At 35.6% G+C, this 25,219-nt stretch overlaps 1 protein-coding gene and 1 long non-coding RNA gene across 2 annotated transcripts; one reads left to right on the top strand and one right to left on the bottom strand.

Moving 5' to 3' along the window:
• Positions 1–6,724: 6,724 nt before the first annotated feature.
• LOC145821279 (uncharacterized) lies at positions 6,725–7,825 on the top strand. Its single transcript, XR_014363306.1, has 2 exons — positions 6,725–6,965; positions 7,401–7,825. It is a non-coding gene; the product is annotated as an uncharacterized LOC145821279 (long non-coding RNA).
• Positions 7,826–13,422: 5,597 nt separating this feature from the next.
• Positions 13,423–24,786, bottom strand: LOC114319558 (uncharacterized). Its single transcript, XM_082922262.1, has 7 exons — positions 22,754–24,786; positions 16,422–16,634; positions 15,354–15,821; positions 15,009–15,260; positions 14,331–14,891; positions 13,989–14,207; positions 13,423–13,907 (listed from the first exon to the last, which is right to left on the bottom strand). The coding sequence occupies exons 1-7, from the start codon at positions 24,650–24,652 to the stop codon at positions 13,608–13,610; spliced, it is 3,912 nt and encodes a 1,303-aa protein (XP_082778388.1). The 5' UTR covers positions 24,653–24,786; the 3' UTR covers positions 13,423–13,607.
• Positions 24,787–25,219: the final 433 nt, after the last annotated feature.

The raw sequence follows: 25,219 nt of genomic DNA on the forward strand, positions 1-25,219 counted from the left end.
GGAGGTCATAAATAATTTTTCAAATTTTAAAAATATATTTTTGATTTTTATAATTTTCAAATTGGTTGTAATTTTTACAAATATATATATATATATATATTTATTTTATTTCAATTTTTTTTTCTGCCTCAAAAAATTGAGGCAGTGGAAAGTTTCCCCTCAAAATTCCCCTCCTTTTTTTCAGGATGGGTAAACCCTTGTCTTTCATTCTTGCACAGCCTTCTCACGATTTTTTTGTTTATTAGCTAACACTACAAGATTTTATTTTATTTTATTTTATTTTTCAATCAAATACAAACTCTTTGGGTTTGTTGAAAATTGTATAAGTTGCAAAACTGAAAAAGGGAGGGTTCGAAAAGGGGACTTCGCAGCGGCGAGATTTCAACCTGGAAACTGTGCTTTCTCTTCGGTGGTGAGACTGCTTGAGCGGCGGCGATGATCGACGGTTCGAAGGGGAAGGGTTTCATTCTCTTCTCTTCGATCTGAAAAAATATTAGTTCGATTCTTGAGGTATGTTCGAATTCCACCATTCTCTCTCTCTCTCTCTCTCTCTCTCTCTCTCTCTCACACACACACACACATTCACTCCATATTTGTTCAATTATTTGGTTTTTTTAACTACAATTTTGATTATGGGTTTGTGGAATTTTGATCGATGGATTAATGTTATGGATTGTTGGATCTATTTGAGTGTTGGGTTTGTTTGGGTGTCTACATTGAGACTCTAGTTCATCAATTGTTTGAAGGGTTATCCATCAGAGTCCATATCATACTTCCACTATTGTCGATCATACTTTCAAGAAGGTCAGACCCTCGAGGTTCTACTTGCTAATTCTTCATCTATATTCTTATGGATGGCGTGTCATGTAAACATTCAGATAATGATAAAATCACTTTCATATCCTCATCTAAATCTGCTATAACCGCCCCTGCCCACACAATGCATTCATCTTCATCTTCATCTTATTCTTCTTCTTCATTTTTTATTTTTATTTCTTCTGGGTGGGCTTTTCCTCTTATATTTTATAATCCTAAAATGCAAATGAGTAAAAATGAAATGAATGTAATATCGGTCTCTGCTTCGAGCAACCAGAGCATAGAAAAAAAAAAGGTTCAATGAGAGTGATTTTACAGTTAATTTAGGAAACTATGAAGACGAACAAAATTTGAATTGGATGAATTTGAGCCTTTAAAGGTGATTGGAAAGAAAAACAGTTGCCACATGTGGGTCTTTAAGTGTTCAAGCTGATAACCAGAACTTGCCTGTCTTGAAAGAATGGAAATTGATCTAGTTAACAAATCAAAAGGGTTGCCGATTCAACAAGCAGTCAAATGATTCTAGATTTCAAATTTCAAAACATGTCTTTTATTTTTTTTTTATTTGCAAACACTTCAAAACCTGTTAACTAATAATATATAAAGCTTGAACACAATTCAATTCACACAATCCTTTTAAGTGGTCAAACAAAGTGTTTCAACTGGCAGTTGAACAATTCTATTTAATTTGCCAAAAAAAAAAAGAAAAAAGGAAAAATAGCTTTGAGGTTTTCAATGAAGCTTTACTGGTTATGGTCAGGGTTGTCCAACTACTGAGTGGGTTTTGGTTTCAAATATTGCATTAAGTATTGATACCAAAGTCAGTATCAGTTTTGTTCATGATCTTCTGGATGGAAGTGAACATGCTATGTTTTTTTTTTGTAATTGTTATTATTGTTTCTGTCATTTTTATTATTATGATGATTTTGTTATTGGTGTTTTTATCATTACTATTAATGCTATCACTGTCATTATTTTTCTTTAAAAGAGAGTAAGTAGTTAGTCAAGCATCTCATATTTATGTGATGGAAATACTAAATGTTTGTTAACAGAGTCTACTGTTTTATTAGGCTTTGAGTCAGCAAAGTTCATGTTATAATGTCATATGATAGGATCATTACGTGCAAATGTTGATATGCATGCATACATAATTGTCAAAAACTCAGATTTTATTGTATAGAAGATTAGTTGAGTTATTTATTTATTAATTCTATTAAATTTGACAAGGGATATTTGTAATCTCTAAATTTACAAGAGACAATATGTATTTTAAACAAATTTCATAAGGTATATTTGTAGTTTATTCTAAAAATAATATGGAGGTCATCCACTTGAATTTTATTATTGATGTTCTTATCTTCAATTTTCCTTTCTTTACTGAGAGAGAGAGAGAGAGAGAGAGAGAGTGAGTGAGTATTGGGATATGGTCTAGCTCAAGCATCCTGGAAGTTTGCAAGGGCCGAGTTTGGACACAACAGAGGTGAAGTTCTGTTGCACCTCAAAGAAAAGGTGAATAAATTTTCTTTGCCGCCAAACTTTAATATCAGTGACAAAGCCCCCAAAATTGTGTTTGCTTAAAGACTAATTTGAACAGATGTAGCCTTGAACCTAATCAGATCTCAATTTTTATCCCATTAGGTAGAAAGGGATATGAATGGTGAATTTTCCTTGGATGACCACTCAGTGTTCATCATAATACTCTTCTAGAGTTCCTTAAATCAAAGATTGGCAGCATAAAAACCTAGTTAAATCATAAAGCTGTTCCAAGATATATAACATCCCATTTGTATGTTGATATGCTACTGTTATTCCAATTTTGTGGCAGTTTTTTTTTTTTGGTGTGCATGCCTCTGGCTATTTTTGGATGCTGGTTATTTCTTTATTTCTTTATTTCTTTATTTGGTATTTGTCATTACATAATTTGATGAGGTGAAAATGTTAATCATTTGATGGATTTATTTTTCAATGGACTAAAGCAAGTTATATAGAGTCTTATGTTGATGCCATAGTGTTAGACTCCACTTTCAGCTTTTTTTGGTAAAAGTTTTCGTATCGTTTTCAATAGATTTTGCTAGTTTAGTGAGCGATCCATTGTTTTCACTGTAGAATTGGTTTTATTTTTGGCATTTTAAAGTTTTTCAATTATGTAGATCGGATTTCGTTGAATCTTTTGATTGTTTCGTCTTGAAATTCGACTTTCGGGAGCCGAGTGTTTGAACCTTGTTTTGTTTTTTTGCTAGAAATGTCTTGTTTAGGTCTTTGCCTCATTTGAATTGTTTTCAACACTCCTTTCGGGTTAGATTTTATTTGAATTTATCAGTATTGTGAAGATTTTTATGTGTTTTAGTTGAATTTCAAATCTCACTTGATGTCATACAGTGTTTGGTTCATGAAATGCTTAGAATTTAATATCAATTTGCATATTTGATTGCCTAAGCCTATTTAGATGTAGTTTCTGCTTATTTAGAATTGTAACAGTGGTTAATGAGTTTTCACTGACGGATCCAATTTAAATTTTGTTTGTTGCTCAGACATTTAATAAAGGAATTAACAGTCTCTTGCATTGAGTGATCGTTTACTGCTTTCCATTTGAAGCACTTTCCTTGTAAATAGAAGTGATAGTAAAGTCTAATTGAAGTGTGTCCCATGTGAGAGGAAACATGGATTTTTTTAGGAATTACTCTAATGAAACGGTTTCGCAGAGTGCCTTGGATGACAGAGGCCAGGGGCAGACCATGACTTCACTACAACTGTTCTGTTGTTAAACGTGATTTCTATCCCAGATATATTACTTACTCAAAGGAGGAGGAAGCGGTTCGATGTATTCAATCAGTGCATGGGTTTACCTTGGATGGTAGATCATTTAGGTGGGAAATGGCTACATTCAAGATTTATGTTCTATTCTGTATTCTCTTATGTAGATGTTGGGATTTCATTTTGCAGGGCATGCTTTGGAACCACAAAGTATTGTCATGCCTGGCTGAGAAATGTTTTATGATTTCTGAATTATTGATTGGAAATTGGACTATTGGTTATAGGTGAGGATTGAAATTTTTTTGGTGCAGTCTTGCGGCAATCCTGATTCTGTATTTGCATGAGATTGGCACACAAGAAGATAGTTTCACTAAAGATGAAATAAGATCAGCATACACAAGGTATTTTCATATTTTGATTACCCTCTGCTTTTCCTCTCATTTAATTAAAATATGGCCCTAAGTCCATACTATAAGATTTTGAATGAACGTTGTGCATAACACTTGAGTTTGTAGTGGTAGACTTGGGATTATTTTTCTGCGAGCTAACTAAGAACGTCCCTGATGTGGATTTTATCTTTTTAAGCAATGTAATTGGTCACTGATACAACTATAATTAGCATCATTGTTGGTGGTGGTGAGGCAAATCAGAAATACAAGATGTCCTTGGAAAATTTGTCTTAAAATGAAAAGGAATATAAACCTGAGACTAGGCCCATCAATGGATTGTATTCTAAGCTGAATCTAATCCAATAATTTGTGGTTGAAATGTAATTATTCAATTACTATCAGAATCTAATAGGTCTGATTGTTAACAGATCTGACATGGATTTAGTTGATCTGATCTGTTAATGATTCTGTTCAATTATAAAGATGAATATGCTAGTTATAAAATGTTTCAGTTGTCAAATCCTAATTTATTGGATGGTGGCTTCTCCGTATACTGCAGAACAACAACACTTATTTGACTATAGGATTTTTTTTAACAACACTTGTTTAGAAACTTATATATGATATAGTTTTTGGGTAGTTTATAACTTTTTGGACAATTATAACTTAAGGATAGTTCTTTTTGGATGGTTTTGAATTAAGGCTAGTTTTTAGATGATTGGAATGTATAGACTGAATCTAGGTTGAGAGAGGAAGACAATAACTGGACCATGATTTTGTGTTCACTGGCTGCCCAACTACATAATGACAGCAACCTGTATTCAGTCAGTATTAGAGAGTAGTATAGTATAGTGTAGCTTACCCAAAAACTTTTCTCCATAGTCACAGATCCATACCCACCATAGCTACCCATCTGCCCTACAGCAAGCATTCCAGGTGATGAAGATGAAGATGGCGATGGAACTGCTGCAAAATCACACACACCACCAAACTAATATTAAAAAAAAAATTAAAAATTAAATGGTATGAAAGTACGTATATTTTTTTTCCCGGGTGTCAAAATTAGTTGGTTAGTTAATTAGTTAGTAGTAAGTTAAATTACTACTAATAACATTCGATGCTTCACCATAAATTCAAACTTAGAATCTCCCCCAATTTATTTCTTAGAAATTAAGGAGTATAACCACTTGAATGTTTGAAAATAAATAAATAAATAAAACCCAAGGATCTCAACTGCTTGACCTAGACTTAAGTTCTTCATAAAACTATTAATTGATCCACATTAAAAATAGAAAAACCAGCTTAGTCTTTAGCATAATTTGAACAAAGTAACAAATGTAAAGCAATAAATATATACATATCATAAGTACATCTACAAAAGCATTGTGGAGAAATGAACAATGAAAAGAGAGAGAGAGAGAGAGAGAGAGAGAGAGAGAGAGGTTGCTGACTGTTGATGCTTTACCAGGGCTGATGTTAGGGTACTTGTTATAAACAGGATCTTCAGATCTCCAACCTCCTCCTCCTCCATTTCCACCAACACCACTTCTCTGCATGGGGATATCAGTGGTGAACCTCTTCTTCTGCCTCTCTCAAGCTTTATGGTTCTGAAACCAATAAAGCACATTCTTCCCTTCAATCTTTCCATACTGTCTCAACCTTGCAGATATCCTCTGAATCTGCTTAAAGACATTAGCAGTAGCAGTAGAGGATTCAATTTGCCCGACACACCTCACAAATCCCATGTGGATGATTCTCTTCAAGTGGTCCTCTTTGCTATTTGGAGAAATGTAGTAGATGCTAACAAATAATGGGCAAATCACTGGCAATGATTTGAAAGCAGTATAATTAAGCATTTCGTGGGACTTTGTTTGATTCTTGTTTGAGGTCCTCCCAATTATACCCATGAATGATCAACACTTTTCTGCTACATTAACTTTGAATATGATTTTTTTAATTTTTTTTTTTTGCTTTATTTCTGGGGTGATTAGTCAAGGCTAAATACCAATCAAGGTCCACTTGAAATAACTATTTCCCTTTAGTAGTAAATTCTCAATCTCTTCTTATTCTTCTATTTTTTGATCGATCGCTTATATTAGTTTTTTACATGCTGGTTCAGTCATAAACAGATCTTTACAACAAAGCATGAACCTAATAATTCCAAAGGGATCTTGCTTGATTTTGTTTGTATTGGCACTGATTTTAGACAAAGCTTCTCCCAAACCGCCCGGGGGGGGGGGGAATTAGAAAAAACTCTTATTTCTTCCTAAATTATGCATGCTATTATAAATAATATTCAAGGGGGCTGATTATTTTTATTTCTATTTTTTCAAGCTGAGGCCTTGTCCAGTCTCCATATTGGTTTGAACAAGCTCATTAATCAATAACCTAAAACAGTCTGCTTGTTTAAGAAACTTTTTTGATTGAATGATACTCATAGAGAAAACAATTCAGAGTGGCAAGCACCTCCTCACATAATTCACCATTAGACAGCAAATTGTATGTACTCTGTGTTGCTAATAGAATTCAACTGAGAAAATGGACATGAAAATACTAATGCAATGATGCTTTTGCCTTTAAATGTGAGAGAATTCCATAACTGTCTAATTATAACATTCTTTCCTTCAGAGATTCTCTTGTTATTTGCTCAAAGACATTAGCAGTAGAGGATTCAATTATGTAGGCTTATGTGACAGATGCATTTCCTCATGAAGTTTTTTTTATTTGAATCTTCACAATCTTTGCAGCCCAATCTGCTAGTTGTTGACCTAAATCTTCCAGTAGCATTCAGTTTAGTTGGCGAACACGAACTAGAATTTGCGTTGGGATTGCACGGGGACTTGCCATTCTTCATGAGGAAGTGCGACCACATATTGTTTATCGAGATATCAAAGCTACCAATATTCTCCTCGACAAACACTTGACACCCAAAATTTCAGATTTTGGTCTACGAAAACTTATCCCAGCCAACATGACTCATGTCAGTACCTGTGTGGCAGGAACAATGTAAGTTCTAACAATAATGCATCCATTTTTTTAATCCATCTAACCATAAGAGTTCATCTTCATTACGTTCTTAGAGAAATTACCAAAAACATACATTGCATTTGTACTCGAGATAGTGACTTGCACAAGATGAGTTATTGGTTTGATATCAAATAATCCCCAGTCATGCACATGATGTCTACAAAGAAATGGCAACTTAATCAGTCGTCTTTAAATCATACTACTTTTTTATTGTTGAATTGTCTAGATAGTAGATAGTTATTTTCTGTTGATTTTGTTGATGAAGGAGATTCATTGGTGGAATCTTTTGGGTAGAATTATGGATGGCAATTAAATCCGAACCCAATGGAAACCCACCCTGTCCCGCTATTATTAGAGCGGATTTCCCCAAATTCCCCCCCAATGATTAACTGTTTTTCTTCTCTCATTTTTCAGAGCACTGTTGGCTGATGGTTGTTGCTTGTTGGTCTGCTGCTGCTGCTGCCGGTGTGCTGCTGCAGAATTTTGCTGGGCTGCTGCTGCTGCTGCAATGTTATTGTGAAGCGGGCTGCTACTAGATGATGGTCTGCTGCAAATTTGGGTTGTTAGTTTCATGTTTTCATTTTTTTATTTGTTGTTTTTACTATGGGTTCATAATTTGGATGAATTTGAGTATTTTAGTGAGTTTACCCGTTCAGATTTTATACACCGCTTCCAAAAGCATATTTTTCAACTGTGCTTTTTGGCCTACACATCAACTTTAGATGATTTAATATCAATGTTATTAGTTTGTAATAGTAGTGCCTGAGGGATGCCTCTTGTAAATATGTACATCTTATAAAAAAATATAAATGATTTTCAATTTTTTTTGCCGCTACAAATTTGTCGTTGCCAAAAAGTAAAGCTTTCTCGACAAACAACTTGTCGATAAATGTGTAGCCAAAAGTTTATTTTTGCCCACTCATATTGTGTTGCTAAAAGTGTATTTTTTGCCAATGTCAATTTGTCGTTGCCAAAAGTAAAGCTTTATCGACAACCAAATTGTTGGCAAATGGCAACATTTACCGATGTAAATGTGTCGCTAAAAGTTTACTTTTGCCCATTCATATTGTGTTGGTAGAAGTGTATTTTTGCCAATGCCAATTTGTCGTTGCCAAAAGTAAAGCTTTAGCGACAAACAAATCATCGGTAAATGGCAACATTTACCGACGTAAATATGTTGCCAAAAGTTTACTTTTGCCGATGCATATTTTGTTGCTAAAAGTATATTTTTTGCCCATGCAAATTTGTGTCGCGAAAAGTGCCACACAATCATCATATTTGAATGACTTTTACCGACGCAAGGTAAATTGCCGACGATGGATGAAGACTTTTATTGACGACTATGTTCGTCGCTAAAGGCATTACTTTTACCAACGCAATGATAATTTCGTCGGCAAAAACTTTTGCCTACGGATTGCCAACGTAGCTTTGTGTGTCGGCAAAACTCTTTGCCAACGAATTTTTCCTTTTAGCAACATATTTTGTTGCGTTGCGAAAAATGCAATTTCTTGTAGTGAGTCCGGAGGCAAGGCTCGCAGCCGAGACTTTAAAACTTCTGAACGAGCACAATATGCAATATCACCGAGCGCTCAATCGGTGACGTCTGAGTCTTAAGGTCGGAAAAAAATGGGGTGTCTACACAAGCAAAGAATTTCAGAATTGAATCTTAAAGCACACAAGATTATCCAAGAAGCACAATTACTTGAAAACACAATGTACACGGTCTGTAGAAGATTCCTCATGAAAGAAAGTGATGCCACATGTGAAAAGAATAGATCTCATGATAAAAGTGTGTGTGTGATTCTTGGAGTTCGACAAACACAAGATTTAAATCCTAGCAGTGATCTGAAACTGGACCTCCGACAAGAGAATCTAAGCATAACAAAGAAAAGTCAAACCACTAGGAATCAAGGGGTATTTGGTGAGTAAAAGCAGAAACTCCCCCTCAATTAATGAATCTATTCCTTTTTTTTTATTCCTTTCTTTTGCACATTTTTTTTTCTTTCTTTTGCATATTTTTTCTTCTTCTTTTTATTTTTATTTTTCTTGTGCACACTCATTAGCCAGACATGCTCAAGAGTATGGAAACCGAACCAGAGAAGCATGGATATAATAAGGATAGCCTGGTTGGTGACTCTGAGATAGCTTTTTCCTCATGGTTAGACTACAAAGAATATAGGGGGAAAGCCATGGAGATGCAAAAAGATGGAAGGTGGTTAAGAGACTCAACATCACCCAAGATATGCTAGTATCGGTCAATTCCTCTAGAAAAACAAAAGATACCATGTCAAAAGTCCATAGAGAAAAAAGATCACTAAGGCGGAAGACTCCAATATTTGCTAATCCAAGAGTGTGTACAGAATGAGACATACTAATCAAAGAATACACACTCCGAAATGAGTAATGACCACAGAAAGTACACACATATTAACATGTAATGGATATTCTCATCAATTCCAATATGCACCAAGCACCACTCAAAAATTTCAAGCTTGCAAAACCATACTAAGAAAATCTTTTTGGGATTTTTTTTTTCATTTTTTTTTCATTTTCTAAACAAAGCAAGACATAAAACGAACATGCACACATTTTTTTTCCTAAACAAAGCAAGTTAGAGAACGAACATGCACACACTAAATAACTTTAAAAAAAAATACAGAAATCCAAAAACTAAAACTAATAAACAAATTAACACAAGTCAAGTTTTCTCACCCAAACCGTTTTAGTATGAACAAAGTTGTGAGAATGACGGTTCTTGGGTGGTGTCTTGACATTGTGGTTCATTTCCCTTTCAATGGGAACCTGTCTCGACATGGTTTCCAACTTCCTATTTCTAGGCCTAGGCAAATACAAACTCGCTCCATGTTTGGTCTCAAGCAAATCAAAATAACGAGGTCTAATATGACCCTTAACCTCATTACCACCAATGAAGTGTCTCCTACCCCTCGAGATGTTGAAATTTCTTCCATCTCTATGAGACATTCTTCCATGCAACTCATAACAATAAAGGCGAATATGACCAGCCAAACCACAATGATGACAAATAAAAACAAGGTGTACAGGATGTACCTTCTTTTCTTTGACCTTACCAACTCTAGAAAGATTGAGAAGTCCATTCTCATGTTGAATTTTTTGTTCTCCCTTTCCTTGAGTTCTTGTATCATGAGATGTGGAAGCACTCTGTTTTTGCTCTTTTTACCACCAAAGCCACTGCCACTCTTGTCAAAACAAATTTGTTGAGACCCAATAATATTGTCCAAAATCTTTGATCCTCTGTTCCAAAGACCAATGGTAGCCATAGCACACTTGAGTTCTTCCTCTTTCTTGATCATTAGTTCTTCCAAAGTAACTTGAGACATCTCAAGAGTTTCAATTTTTTCTTCATATGTTGCATAGATTTGTTGTAACTCATTCCTTTCTGTCTCACAAGTCAAGAGTTTTGCACAAAGAACTTGTCGATCATTAGAAATCTTAAGGGCATCATTCCTAGCCTCGGAAATCTCTTTCTTTAATTTGACGTTCTCACTTTCACATGCTTTGAGTTTCGTAGTGAGTTTGTCATTCAATTTGGATAAATTAAGAGATTTCTTATACAACTTTTAATATGCTTACTGAAGTTCGTCATCTTCACTCCCCGAGGATTCATCATCAGTGGCATTCTTAATCGGGCTCTTCGGATACTCTATTCATCCATCAGTTTTAGAAGCTGCCATGAAGGCAAGGAATTGTTTGTGTCCCTCTTCGACTTGATCTTTGTTGTCACTTTCATCTTTATCAGATTCTGATTCATCATCCCAAGTAATAGTGAGGGCTTTCTTCTTCCTTAAACGAGTGGAGTATTCTTGAGCAAAGTGGTCAAATCCTTGGCATTCATAGCATTGAACTCTTTCAGAGTTCCCTTGTATCTTTCCTTTCTCCTTCTTGGCTATAGAATTAATTTTGAGTTTATCTTTGCCTTTGGATTTATGAGTATGAGTAGAGTCCAAAAGATTAGGATTCTTTTTCAAAAAAGATTTTTTAAATTGTTTTACAAAAGCATTCGTAATCTTGGAATCTATCTCACTATCCTCATCAGAATCTACTCTAACTCTATGAGTACTACTAAAAGCAATAACATCTTTTTGTTTCTTATTAAAATTCCTATGTGCCTCATAAGTTTGGAGATTTCCAACCAAATGATCTAGCTTGAGGTTATCAACATCTTGAGCCTCCTCAATAGCCGTAACTTTTGGTTGGAACCGATCGGACAAGAACCTCAAAATTTTTCCTACAATCTTGGATTCAGGTATTTTTCTACCTAAATTGAAGCTGGAATTTACAATGTCACTCATATTTTTCTACCTAAATTGAAGCTGGAATTTACAATGTCACTCAACTTCGCATAAAATTCATCAAAGGTCTCACTATCTTTCATTGAAAAGTTTTCGAAACTAAACGTGAGCCTTTGAAGTTTTGAGCGTTTAACAGAAAGAGTGCCCTCATGAATAGTTTGTAAGATATCCCAAGCCTTTTTGGCGACTTCACAATTGCAAATGCAACTAAACTTTTCAGGTGTGAGAGCGCAAAAAAGAGAATTGATAGCTTTACTATTCCAGTTACTATATTGGTAATCAATTGTGTCCCACTTATCAATTGGTTTGGGGAAAGTTACTCCATCAACGGTAATCGTTGGTTCGGTTCACCCATACACGACAGATTGCAAAACTTTTTCATCAATAGATTTCAGAAACGATCTCATCTGAGCTTTCCAAAAAGAATAATTGGATCCGTCAAGTAGGGGTGGCCGAACCATAGAATTTTCCTCACGTATTGAATCCATTATCACAAATCAAACAAGATCTCGCTCAAAAGTTTTAAAAAACAAAAGAGCGACCCGCTCTAATACCAATTGAAAAATCTAGAAATTCGCTAGATATTGATTTGTGATTATGTATCAATTTTAAGCAATAAAATAATCTCAATCAAATAATCAAGACAAATCGACACAACGATTTTAATGTGGAAAAACCACAATTGGAGCACCTCCAATTATGATAAAAAAAAATCACGGGCAACAGCCATAAAACAATCCACTAAGAAGATATAAAAGAATTACACAGGTATACTCTCAATTACCTAGCGAATCCACGCCCGAATTGAACCAACCCCTATGTGCCTCTTCCAGCCTCGTCTTCACCTCGGAATTGTCTTGACAATGAGCCACTCCAGAATCCACCAAAGCTTCAGGCTCGAATTCTTCAGAATCCATCGAAGAACAACTCTCTCTTTTGTATAGAATGAACAAATAATCCTTTGATGTATCCTCCTTAAACCATGAGTTGAATACTCAATGAAACATTAAAGAAAACTAGCAAAATAACCCCAGATATAAACCCTAGAACCCAAGAAGAAGATCTGGAGGTGTTACCCTAGATTTTGAGCAACATGCAAATTTATAGAATCTAAAATCGCGAGGTCTGCTCGAGCGTAGGAATGGACGTTCGAGCGGGGACACTATATGACGTGTTCCAAACCAGGATGTACGCTCGAGCGAGGATTTCGACACTCGAGCGTGAAAGCACGGATCACAGTATTTTTACAGACACGCATACTTTTGGAACTCACCAATCTCCGCTCGAGCGAACAAGCAACTTTGAATGCACTTTTGCATTTTGTTTCGGGGGCGTTGCCCCTCTACCCCGCCTGGGCGCTGCCCCGGACCCGCCATGGGATGCTGCCCCCTAGACCCCCGCGAGCTGATCGGGCAGCTCGATCCCCGTTATAGTCAGTGAAGTAGCAATCTTGAAAGAATTAAACACTACAAACTTCTCTGCAAGGCACGATTCGGGTTGGATTCGTATCTAATAAACTCATAGCCTCACTGAAATAAAAGTGCGAAAACAAGTACAACTGAAAGGAGTTTTGTCAAACGGGATTGCCAAGAATAAAACCTAACAAAATTGTGTTCTATTCTTTCAAGAATAAGAAACAAAGGCGTTGATAAAAATGGTGAGTTTTGATAGAATGGTATGGAGTTTTAGAGTGAGAAAAAAGAAGAAGGTAAAACAATTGAAACTTTGAAAATAAGATGAAGAATATGCATAAGTGATTAGAGTGTACCATGAAAAAAAATACAATTTAGGATTTAATATGTGTTGTCTTTATTAGTAAATTTATATTATGATATGATAAAAATTAAAATTTCAAAATTTTACTTGGGCATACTTAATAATTTTTTTGGGTACAAATAGAATCAGCCAGTCAGTTCTAACAAAAATATCAAGTTATAATGCAATTTACTTAAAGTTATGTTCATATCTTATACTCCCGAAGTCCTTGATTAGAATCTTAATATATCAATTGATGTGGTTGATTCGCATATAAAATTCATCTTCATCCAAAACAACCAAATATAAATAAATAAAACAAATAAAAAGTTGAATAAAAGAAAAGAAAATAGACAGATCAATGGGTTAATAAACATAATAAATTTGTACATAAATAATGAGTTCAATTGTTTTGGCAACTAAACATCATTTATTTCTAAACGAAATATTCCAGGATATTGGTTTCAATACTAACTCGGCAATTATGGATCGATAATACAGAAATGTCAATCTTTTTTGGTCCGAAAAATGCCTACTAATAGAAAATTTTTATGAGAGAAGCCGATTTTGATGGCTTTTGATTTCCTAACCAGTGCTGCATATGGACTCCAATGGCATCCAAGTACATGCTGCTCCTCCCATGGAAGCCGACCACCTTCCCCTCCGTCGTAATTGAAGTGAAAAATCTCCCAATCTCCTCCCCATAGGGCCCATATTTCCTTCTACTTGTAGTGAATGTTAGAGACTTTACAACTTTTGCTCCAGAATCTCCATTTGTAGGACCATAAAATCCACTTATGCAAGTAACCACTTCATGAGGATGATCCAACTTTATCTGAACAGAATCATTAAAAACACAATTGATCAATGTAAGCAAAACTATGAATGATTTTTAATATTGAGTCAAATTGATTACCACAATTGGAGTCCCCCCACTGTCACCTCCATGTTTTGTCGACCAAACAGATTGTCCATTTCGATCATACTCTATTTGTATCGAGCAAATGGCCTCCTTTCTAGTCAAATAAATTTGCTTGATCCCTGAAAATACTCCATCATCCCATGGCCTCCCTCCGTCCCCGCCCCATGGCCCTGTCTCACACGGAGCTGGTTCTTTCACCACCCGATTTGCTAACTGAGAAATTTAACAATCTTTAGTCAACACTAGTACAAATGGGTTGGACTAAAACTATTGCATGATGCTATTATATGCATGTGTGTCGAGGTGTAAATGTACATTTAGGTTGTTATGCAGTACCTCGTCAGTTGATGATCCTCGCCATGGTAGTGTTAGTTTATTAGACCAGTGAGGCTTATCAAGCTCGGTAGTGGGCCCTTCACCTTGAATAGAGGAATTGAATGGAGGGCGTATTGGAAGTATTGGTTTCCCTTCTACGACATCACCTTGAATGGAGGAATTGAATAGAGGGCGTATTGGCGGTGTGGGTTTCCCTTCTACTACTTCACCTTGAATGGAGGAGTTGAATGGACGGCGTATTGGCCGTGTTGTTTTCCCTTCAACAACTTCACCTTGAATGGAGGAATTGGGTGGAGGACGTATTGGCGGCATTACTTTCCCTTCTACCACATGAACACCAATTGCATCGAGAAACATGCCTTTCCTACCATGGAATCCAACAATTTTCCCTTCTCTCGCGTTGGTGGTGAATTCTTGACCTTGTTCTTCCCCAAAGGGTCCATGTTTAGTCTTTGTAGTATAGAAAGTGAGAGACTTGATGACAGTTGGCCCCATAAGCATGGCCGGTCCATAGAAGCCTGTTATACGTGTCAAGATTTCGTAGGGATAATCAAATATTATCTGCAAAAAACAATAGAAAAAACAAATAGACGAAACGAAAATGGAAAGGATATAACTTCAATGCCTCCAAGAATTGAATAACAGAAATTATTAAGGGGAAACAAGAGCTTGATTTACCTTATCAGACTTAAATCCACCAGTTCCACCATTTTTGGTTCCCCATATAGCTTCCCCGTTTAGTTCATACAAAACTCTTATTGAAACAATTCCCACATTACGAGATAAATGAATTTGTCTAACTCCCATATAGACTCCATCATCGAACACAGTGCCACCACTGCCCCCCCAGGCTCCATATGACACATTGCCTTTCTCAGGTTTTGAGGGGACTCTCTCAATAGAGCTAGGAAAACTGTGGACACTAGACATCTGAAATGTGATTCTGTTATCAATATACACATTTTGCAACAAACGTTTCAATGAAGAACACGAAATAAATAGCTTGTTATGGAGAATTCTTACCTTGTCCTTTGATTCTGTATCGCTGAAATCTTGAGAACTAGAGGTTTGTCTTGAGAGATCATATGGTGGATATTGACAATTGTATTCATTCTTCTGTCTAAAAGCAAGAACTATATCATAGTTATTTTCAAGATTACCTTGTACTACTGAGTAACCAAATTTCTCAGTCCCATTAGCAGCGTAACGAGGCTGAACCAAAGATTTTGGAAGGTTTGGTCTAAGGCCAAAAGGCTCTAGATAAGCTCCGATTGCATCGAGATACCAACCACCTCTGCCATAAAATCCGATGATCTTGCCCCCAATCATTGGGAATGAAAAGTATGTTCCATCTTCAATACCATATGGTCCATATGTTTTTTTGTTGCTTTCAAACGTTAGTGACCTGACAAATTCTGACCCCCATTCATTTATGCAACCATAGTATCCGTGGATTGAAGTTAGAAATTCATCTGGGTACTCAAGCTTGACCTACAACATGTAGATCATGAGATGGGAATGTTATGTCTTTAGCCAATTCTCTGAAGAAGGGCTTTCAAATCAACAATATGACAAACTTGACAACAATCCAATACTTGAAGATGGCTCCTTTTGTTTAGGTGAAACTGTTTTTTGAAAAATGTTTTTTTCATTTTCTAACGGTCAATACAGCAAAAAGCAAAAGGCCAACAAAAAATGAGTTGATTTTAGCTGAAAATGCTTTCCGGACTATTATTAGCCACGCCACTGCCACTGCCACTGCCACCGCCACCGCCACCGCCACCGCCACCGCCACCGCCACCATCATCACCACTACCCTACCACCAACACCGCAATCACAACCACAGCAACACAACCACTACCACAAACGACTAACACTTAATTTTCAAGGTCACAACTAAACACAGAAAACCTTTTCCGCCAAAAATATATTTTCTGAAAAAAAGTTTTCTGTGTTTTTCACCGAAACAAACGGAGTTGCTAGTGCTTATGTTTAGCTAAATCATTAGGAGAAAACGGAAACTGTTACAAATATTTGAAGTGAAGAAGGAGATGTTAGAACCAACTCAATCAAGTGGTGCATTGACTAACCTTATCAATTTTAAGGCCTCCACTGCCACCATGCTTCTCTGACCATACTGAGAACCCCCTGTCATCATACTCTATCCGAATGGAGTCAATACCAGCTCCATGAGCAATCACCAATTGCCTTACTCCCGAGTACACTCCATCGTCCCAACGAAACCCATCTTGGCCTCCCCAAGGCCCCACTGCCATGGTGCTCTTACCGTAGTCCACCATATTCTGTCACATAAACTGGTCATTAGACCTCAAGTGTATGCATGCACAGACAAAGAAACATATGTAGAATGAGCAAATGATTATAAATAGTAGTTACCGTACTGAAGAAAGAGAGGAATAAATGTAAGAGATATGGATGAATTATTGTGGTAACGAGTCGATAGGAAATATGCAGCAGGAAGAATTTATGGACAAGAAAGGTGTATGCGAATGGTAATGGAAACAGCATAATGAAGAAGCAAATTCTGGGTTCCACTATGGAGGGTTTGAATTGGAAGGAAGAGAATTGGATACTCAAAAAGATAAGGAAATCTCCCTACCCCTATTTCTTTTCGAGCAAGGATAGAAAGCTCTAATATGTGAGCTCTAAAAAGCCCCATACATGTGATAGCTCTAAAAAGCCCTATACATGTGATGAAGAAAAAAAAAAACAAATATGGGTAATGCTACAGACCCCAGTGGGGGTCAACCCCAGTGACGTGGCGCACTGGAGTTGGCTGAAATTTAAAAAAAAAAAAAAAAAAAAACAATTTTTTTTGGACCAATAGGAGCCGACCCCCAGCACCCCCAGCTGGGGTCTAAGGCATTTTTGTACAAGGGAGATGCTAGATGGGGTCTAAGGCATTTTTGTACAAGGGAGATGCTAGAGAGCTCTAAATCTAGAGCTCTAATTTAAGCTGTAGTGATGTGTCCAAGCAATAAAAAAAAAAAAAAAAAACAAGGCAAGGCACAAACATCACATCAGAGTGGGTCCCACATTCCCATTAGAGTTATTAGAGCTCCTATATTAGAGCTCTAAAGTATTTTTGTTTTGTACAAATATACGCATCACACCATAAATAAATCTCATTCATTTAAAACTCTAAAATTCTCTTTTTTTTAAAACTCTCTGTCATTTTTCTTCCTTTTCCTCTTCTATAGAAATTCCCTGCAGATACCCATTATGATGATGCATAAATTCTCACTTTCAAAAAAGAAAACAACATTGATTTAGACCACTAAAAAATAAAAAGAGATCACTACTATTCTTGAGCACAGCAGTGACTGTGGTACCTCCATTTGAGGTATATTATGGTCTTATTTTTATGATCCAAACCTTTATTTTGTAGGGTTTGTTGAGTACTTCATGCCTACCAAAAATCATATTAATTGGATATCGACAACTATATGATTGATAACCAAAAAAATAAATAATAAGTTTTTCTTTTGAAAAATAACATAAACAATATGCAATTCGATCATAAATATAATTTTTGATATGCATGAAGTACTCAACAAACCCTACAATATAAACGGTTTAGATCATAAAAATAAGACCATGATACATCTCAAACGGAGGCACCACAGTCGCTGTTATGCTTTGAGCATAGCAGGGCCCCCAGTTCCCTAAAAAATACATCACTAATAGCACTAATGTATTGAAAATGGCAAAAAAAGAAAAAACAAGGCATAAAAAGTAAGCAAAGCCCACTATCACATCATTAGTGCTCTTCTTAGCACTCTTTTTTTAAGTGTTCCCAAGCATTTTTCAAAATAAAAATTAGTTCAGCTCTTGAATGTGATGTGACCATACATCTCCTGTCAGCTTTTGTGTTCTGAACTTTCATTTGTTAGATGGAATAATAAATCATCCCGAACCAATCAGATCATATTCATGGAATTGAAGTTCTTACAATACCACCTAATGGGAATACAGAATGTACCCCCCAAAAAAGAAAAATGTTTGGAAGGGGAATACAGAATGTACCAATTCAAAAACAAAAAAAAAAAAAGTTTTGAATAAATTTACTCCCAGAAAATTGCCAAAAATTTCAATATATGATATAGATTTAAATTTTGTGTAGTTTGAGTCACACCCATAATGATTCTAATTCAGACACTCTAAATTATGTGAGGAAAAAATTGAATATTTGTTCTGGATATGTAACATTGTTGCAAAGCCTAACTATAAGGTGTTTGGAAAGAGTTTTTTTTTTACTTTTTGGCCTAAAATAACACTAAAATCAAAATAGGTTAAAATAAATAATAAGATAAAATGTTATATCAAACTCATAATTATTACATTTTTTTCTTATAAACATTATATTCAACTATAAAAAAGTCTAACCATCTTCCTAAACACAATTATTCTAATCAGACTAAAACATCCAACTATAAAATAGCGTGTTCAATCGGACTGTGACACTTCCATACAAATTTGGGTGTCCATGGCAGAGCAATGATTCTCTCCTTGACTTCCTTACTTGACTCCCTATTTGATAGGTCATTGGGTCCACTTTTAGATCCAATTTTGATGATTCGAACCGTTCACATTTTAGAATTTATCATGTATATCATACTTGAAAAAAATCAAAATGATCGAATATCGGAAGAACTAAAAACCGTTTATTAAAAAAATTTAATAAACAGTTTTATTGTTTAATAAAATTTTTAATTCACATGATTTTTGATATCCGATCGATTTGATTTTTTACAATTATAATATACATGACAAATTTTAAAATGCGAACGGTTCGAATCATTAAAATTTAACCAAAAAATTAATCCAATAACCCATCAAATAAGAAATTAAATAGAAGAGTCGAGGAGGGATCTTTGCTCGTCCATGGCAATCTCCATATATTCTCAAAATAATCATAGTCTTTACGATTTGACATGCTTGGTGAGAGCAACCGTCCAACATGACTCACTGTAAATCCCACCTATTTCTACCTTCTCTCTATCCTCTATGCCTTTGTTTGGGAACTTGGTTTGGGGCTAAAATAGCCACAAAAAATAAAATAGGCTATTTTAGTCACAAAAAACAAAACATCAAATCTAACCCATAATCATTACAATCCTCTCTCACAAAAAAAGTCAAAAAAGCTAAAAAGTCAAAAAGCTCTTCCCAAACCAGGCTAAAATAGCCCAGGCTAAAATAGTCAAAAAGCCAAAAAGCCAAAAAGTCAACCCACTTCCCAAACGGAGGCTATGTTACTATGACTTGTTTTGATAAGTTAGTAAAAAAGTAATTTTTAATTTTTTTTAATTAAAAAAGTTAATTTTTTTACTCAAATCACTATATAAAATGTTAATTTTTTTATTAATAAAATCAAAAATTAACTTTTTATCAATTTTTTAAAATACCACCATATAAAGCCAACCATGGAATCTGTTGCCTTTATTTATCCAGCTGTGAATTCAGCATTAACTTTATACTGATCACCTGCAACAGAAGTACGCAACTATAAATATGTGAGAACAGTAGTGATATATTTTCTAAATATACAACACTAGGCTAAGTTTGGGATGTTCCAAAAAAGCCAAAAAGCTAAAAAGTTACTCAAAAAGTTAAAAAGTTAACACTATTCACCAAAAGTCAACAATTACGGCTGCACAACTCCCAATTCAAATTTTTCCCTACAAATCAATTTTTACAATTTTTTATTACACATTTTCTAATAAAAAGTCAAAAAGTTAACCCAAACATCCATATTTTCAACCTCAATTTTTTAGTCCAAAAAGACAAAAAGTGCACTTATTTAGTCTTCCCAAACTTGGCCTAAAACTCTACACAATTGGTAATAAAGAAAATAAAAAATAAGAAAAAAATAAGTCACGCAAACAACACTACAATAATGGTCCGGTTAATGTACTTGTTAAAACAGATTATACATTATAACTTAACAGATTATAAATTATGATTTTAATCAGAAACTGTTAATCTATTTGGCATAACTATTGAATTATAGATTTAAGTTGCTGAGTAGTGTTTGTTAAATAAGCTGTGAAGTAGCTTTTTTAATTAACTTTTATTTTTTATTATTCACTATTTGTCTACATTTCTCATAAAAAATAATAATAATATTTTATAATTCATTTGGATCTTTTTCTATTTTTAAAAAAATATATAAAATAAAAAAATCTAAAAGTATAACCGTGAATTAACATGTCCACAGCAGAAGTTGATAATCAGAAGTAAGGGGTAAGTAGCTTCTCAGAATCAGCTTTTTTGACTTAAAATAAGTTGTTAGAATCAGAATATGTTTGAAATAAATTTAACCAAACAGTCCAAAATAACTTTTTAAAAGCCAGAAGCCATAAGTTGACTCAAAAAAGCCCCACCAAACACCTCCAATGATAGAAACCTTTAATTTTGGAATTCTAAAAAAAACTCTAATGATGTGGCAAGAGAAAAAAATAAAAAAACAAAAACATAGATACATACATCACATTACATGTGAGCCTTACTTCTTGCCACACCACTAGAACTTTCTTTAAAGTTTTAAAATTAGAACTCTCAATTTTTATTCATATCACTGTCACTGTAGGATCCACTCAATTAGAGTTCCTTTAGAGTTTTATTATTAGAGTTTCCAAACATTATTGTATGGACTCATTTGAGAAAGAGGGTTTGGGGTTTTTTGGACTAAAGTAGTCACAAAAAAATAAAATAAGTTTTTTAACTAACAAGACAAACCATCACATTCAACTCATAATTATTACATTCTTTCTCTCCCAACAAAGTCAAAAAAGTTAAAAAACCCTTTCCAAACGAGATTTTTTAGCCCCAAGCTAAAATAGTCAAAAAGCCAACCTCCTTCCCAAAGGAACCCAATGTGAGAACTATACCTAAACAAAAATAATTTGAAACTCTAATTTATGAGTTCTAATAACTCTAATGTGTATGTAAAACTCATCTAATGTGATATTTGGCCTTATTATTATTATTATTATTATTATCTTTTTGACTTTCTACCTCACTAGAGCTCAATTAGAGCTCTAGTTTTAGAAGGATGTATCATTGTTGATACCCAAAATCAAGTGATGTCCATATCAATTATCAACTTTTAAAGTTCAAAATTTACAGAGAGAGAGAGAGAGAGAGAGAGAGAGAGAGAGAGATATGCCCATATCAATTGTCAACTTATGAAGTTAAAAATTACAGAGAGAGAGAGTTTACAGAACCAAATGCCCCAAACAATGCAGTTATGTATTGAAGTACAAAATAATTTGATCATGAATGTGCGGATGGGTACATATGTTTTGGAAAGGTAAGAATGGATCATGATATGATATACATAATTGAATAGATATTTCAAACACCAGAAATCCTAGCAGTTTGGAAGATTTTGATAGAAGAAGAATATTACACAAAAGTTTCAAATAAATTAAATCAAATTTTATACAAGAGAAAGCAAAGTGCGCCAATCACAGCTATATTCATCACCCCTTGTAGCAGGATCCATGTTAGCTTTGACAAAATGTCAGTCCATCTCACACCAGACACTATATACTCTTCTAGAACCAATCTATGAACAAGTTCTGACGACTCTCGTGTTCCTCATCTACCAGTAATCCCTGCATGAGCAGTGCCCACCTTTAAAATGGTGCAAGCACGCAGAGTCACTCAAATATATTTCACACCTATATATCTTGGAGATAAATTTGGCCATTCTATGGCAGTCTCCACATATTTTAAGGTTTTTCACAATCCGTATACTTTGAGATGCTTGAGGTGAGCCAATAAGGGCAAAAGCAATAGCAAGTTTTTCACTATGGACCCCACAAATCTCTTCCTTCTCTTCTTCCTCAATGCAAAGCCCATCATGAGGATCAGGTCCCCAGATTTGTCCTGCTATGCTTCTAATCCAAGAATATAGAATTCCCGAATTTGGTTTAGACTGATCACCTGCAACAAAATCATGTACCATGTTTTTAACTTCAATCCAGCTCCACCCTGTAGATTCTTTAGTCTCATTCCCCTTACCAGGCATTCTCAAATTTAAAGAATCCTCAGAGATCCCACATAACGCATATGTCTGTAAGACAAACCGCTGAATGGAGGCATTCCCTGGTTTTAATTGAAGTAATCTTTCCCCAGCATAGACTGCCAATCTACTATTCCCATGAAACCTACCAGCAGTTAGTAAGGCAGACCAAACAGAGAAGTCAGGCTCTATGGGCATATTTTCAACAAACTCAATTGCTTCCTCAAGCCTACCTGAACGACCTAATAGATTTACCATAGCCAGACAATGTTCCATACACGGCAAAACATAATAGTCTTCAATCATGCTAGAGAAAACTCGTTTCCCCTCATCAACCATTCCAGCAAGACCCCATGCAGAGATAATAGACACAAAGGTACCTCTGTTTGGTTTGAATCCCGCCTTTTTCATCTGGTCAAATAGGTCAAGTGCAGCACGTGAACAACCATGCAAAACAAAACCAGCAATCAGTGTGTTCCAGGTGATGATATCTTTGGTTGACATTCTGTCAAATATGTTTCTTGAATGTATTATATTCCCAGACTTGGCGTAAGAATCTATTAGAGAGTTTGCAACAGACAAATCAGACTCCAAATTTCTGCGCAACACACAACCATGAATCTCTTTCACCTTCTTCGCAGCCACTAAATTCTCACAAGCAGGTAAGAGGCTCAAAATGGTAACTGAATTTGGTCTAACAAAGAGTGACTGCATCTTTCGAAATATCTCCAATGCCTTATTTTTTTGCCCATTTTGCAAGTATCCGGCGATAAGAGAGTTCCATGATGCAGCATCTCGCTTAATGTTCCCATCTTTCTCCATCCTGTCAAAAAGATCCATGGCTTGATCCTCAGCTCCACTTAGCATATATCCCATGATCATCACATTCCACGTGATTACATTAGGTGCCACATTCGATCCCTGCATGTTCATGAATAGATCATGGGCTTTCCCACAGTATCCAGCTTGGCAGTAGCCTCCAATCATTGAATTCCAAGTGTAGACATCTTTCTCTAAGATCGTATCAAAGACTTCCTGAGCAGCTTCAAGTTTCCCACACTTGGAATACATGTCAATGAGTGAATTTCCAACTAGTACATCTTCAGCATATCCCATCTTAACTGCAACAGAGTGGAATTCCATCCCCTCTCGTAGAGCTTTAAGAGGTGCACATGCTGAGATTGCAGTTGTAAGTGTAATCCCATTTGGTTCGACCCCAGCCAAAAGCATCTCTGTAAAAAGTTCCAGTGCCTGAGTTGTCCTGTTATTTTGAGCCAACCCTGCAATCATTGAAGTCCAAGTGATAACATCAGGAGTGATCCCAAAACTCTTCATTTCCTTTATCACTTCCATTGCGAGCTCACAGTTCCCCAACTGATTATAACTGGTCATCAATATGTTCCAAGTTACCAAACTTGGTTCAATCCCATCTTTGCGCATCAAATAAAAAACTTGACGCGCCTCTTCAATCTCACCCTTCAAACAATACCCACTTATAATTGAATTCCAAGACACCTTATCCTTCCCCTCCATTTTCTCGAAAAACCTCCTCGCCGAAGTCAACCTCCCACATTTGGCATACACTGCCAAAATCGAATTGCTAACACGATTTTCACAGCTCAACCCGGATCGAATCACTATCGAATGTATCAACTTCCCTGTCTCGACATCCCCACAATTCCCACAAGCCTGCAAAATCTTTGGAAATAGAAAATCATCAGGAACGAAACCATCTTCCATCATTGAAAAGAAAAGGCCAATCACTTCCCTCCACCTTCGCTCTCTTGAACACGCACCAATCATGGCCGACCATGTGTACAAATTTCTTTGGCGCATTCCATCAAACACCATACGGGCATCGTCCAAAGACCCACATTTAGCATACATACTAACCAATTTAGTCTCAGTAAATGGGTCAATCTCGCTTAACAAACCAATATGCTTATGCAATTTACGGCCTAGATGGATTGAATTTGCATCAATGCAAGACTGTATCAAACGAGCGAAGGTGTGGGGTCTTACCTTGGACCCGCGTTGGGCAATGGAGTCAAGAGCAGCTATGGCTTCTTCCAGGCGTCCATTTTTGCAGAGGTAGTTCAAATGTGCGTCTGTGACTCTTGAATCGAGTTTTATGGAGACTACTGGGTCATGGGTTTTGTTGAAAGAAATCTTGGGTTTGAGGGGTTTTGATGAAAATTCAAAAGGGGTTTCTCGTTCGAAAGGTGTTGCTGATAGAGGGGTCGAATTGCAAACTATAATCAGACCCTCCATTGTTGTTGATAGTGCAACGTTTGGATTGAACCAGTGTGGAGACGAGGGAGGCAGCTACATCAGGGACAGATCGTCTACAGAGTCGTCTACTCTATCGTATTCGTTTCGGATCTTTGTCAAGTCATTTCTCGCCACGTCAGTTTAAGCAATCAAGCGAGACAAGTATTTGACAAATGTTTTGAGAAATTGATAAAAAGTTAATTTTTTTTTGGTTTTTTTAGTCTATTTTGTCTTTTTGTGAGTAAAAAATGTGAGAGATAATGTGATCCAAAATAGATAAAAAGCTAAAAGCTAGATAAAAAGTTACTTCCCAAAAGACTCTAAAGACACTGCTTAGGGTTCGTTTGGGAAGTGGGTTGGCTTTTGAATTTTTGACTTTTTAACTATTTTAGTTTGGAGATAAAAAGTCTAGTTTGGGAAGGATTTTTTGACTTTTTTAACTTTTTGTGAGAAAAAGAATGTAATGATTATGAATTAGATATGATGTTTTGTCTTATTAGACTAAAATAGCGTATTTTGTCTTATGTAGCTATTTTAGCACAAACATTCATTCCGAAACAAGGGCTT

This window comes from Camellia sinensis, chromosome 3 (assembly GCF_055761805.1).
Source record: "Camellia sinensis isolate YWXY chromosome 3, ASM5576180v1, whole genome shotgun sequence".
In the NCBI taxonomy this organism is placed as follows: domain Eukaryota; kingdom Viridiplantae; phylum Streptophyta; class Magnoliopsida; order Ericales; family Theaceae; genus Camellia; species Camellia sinensis.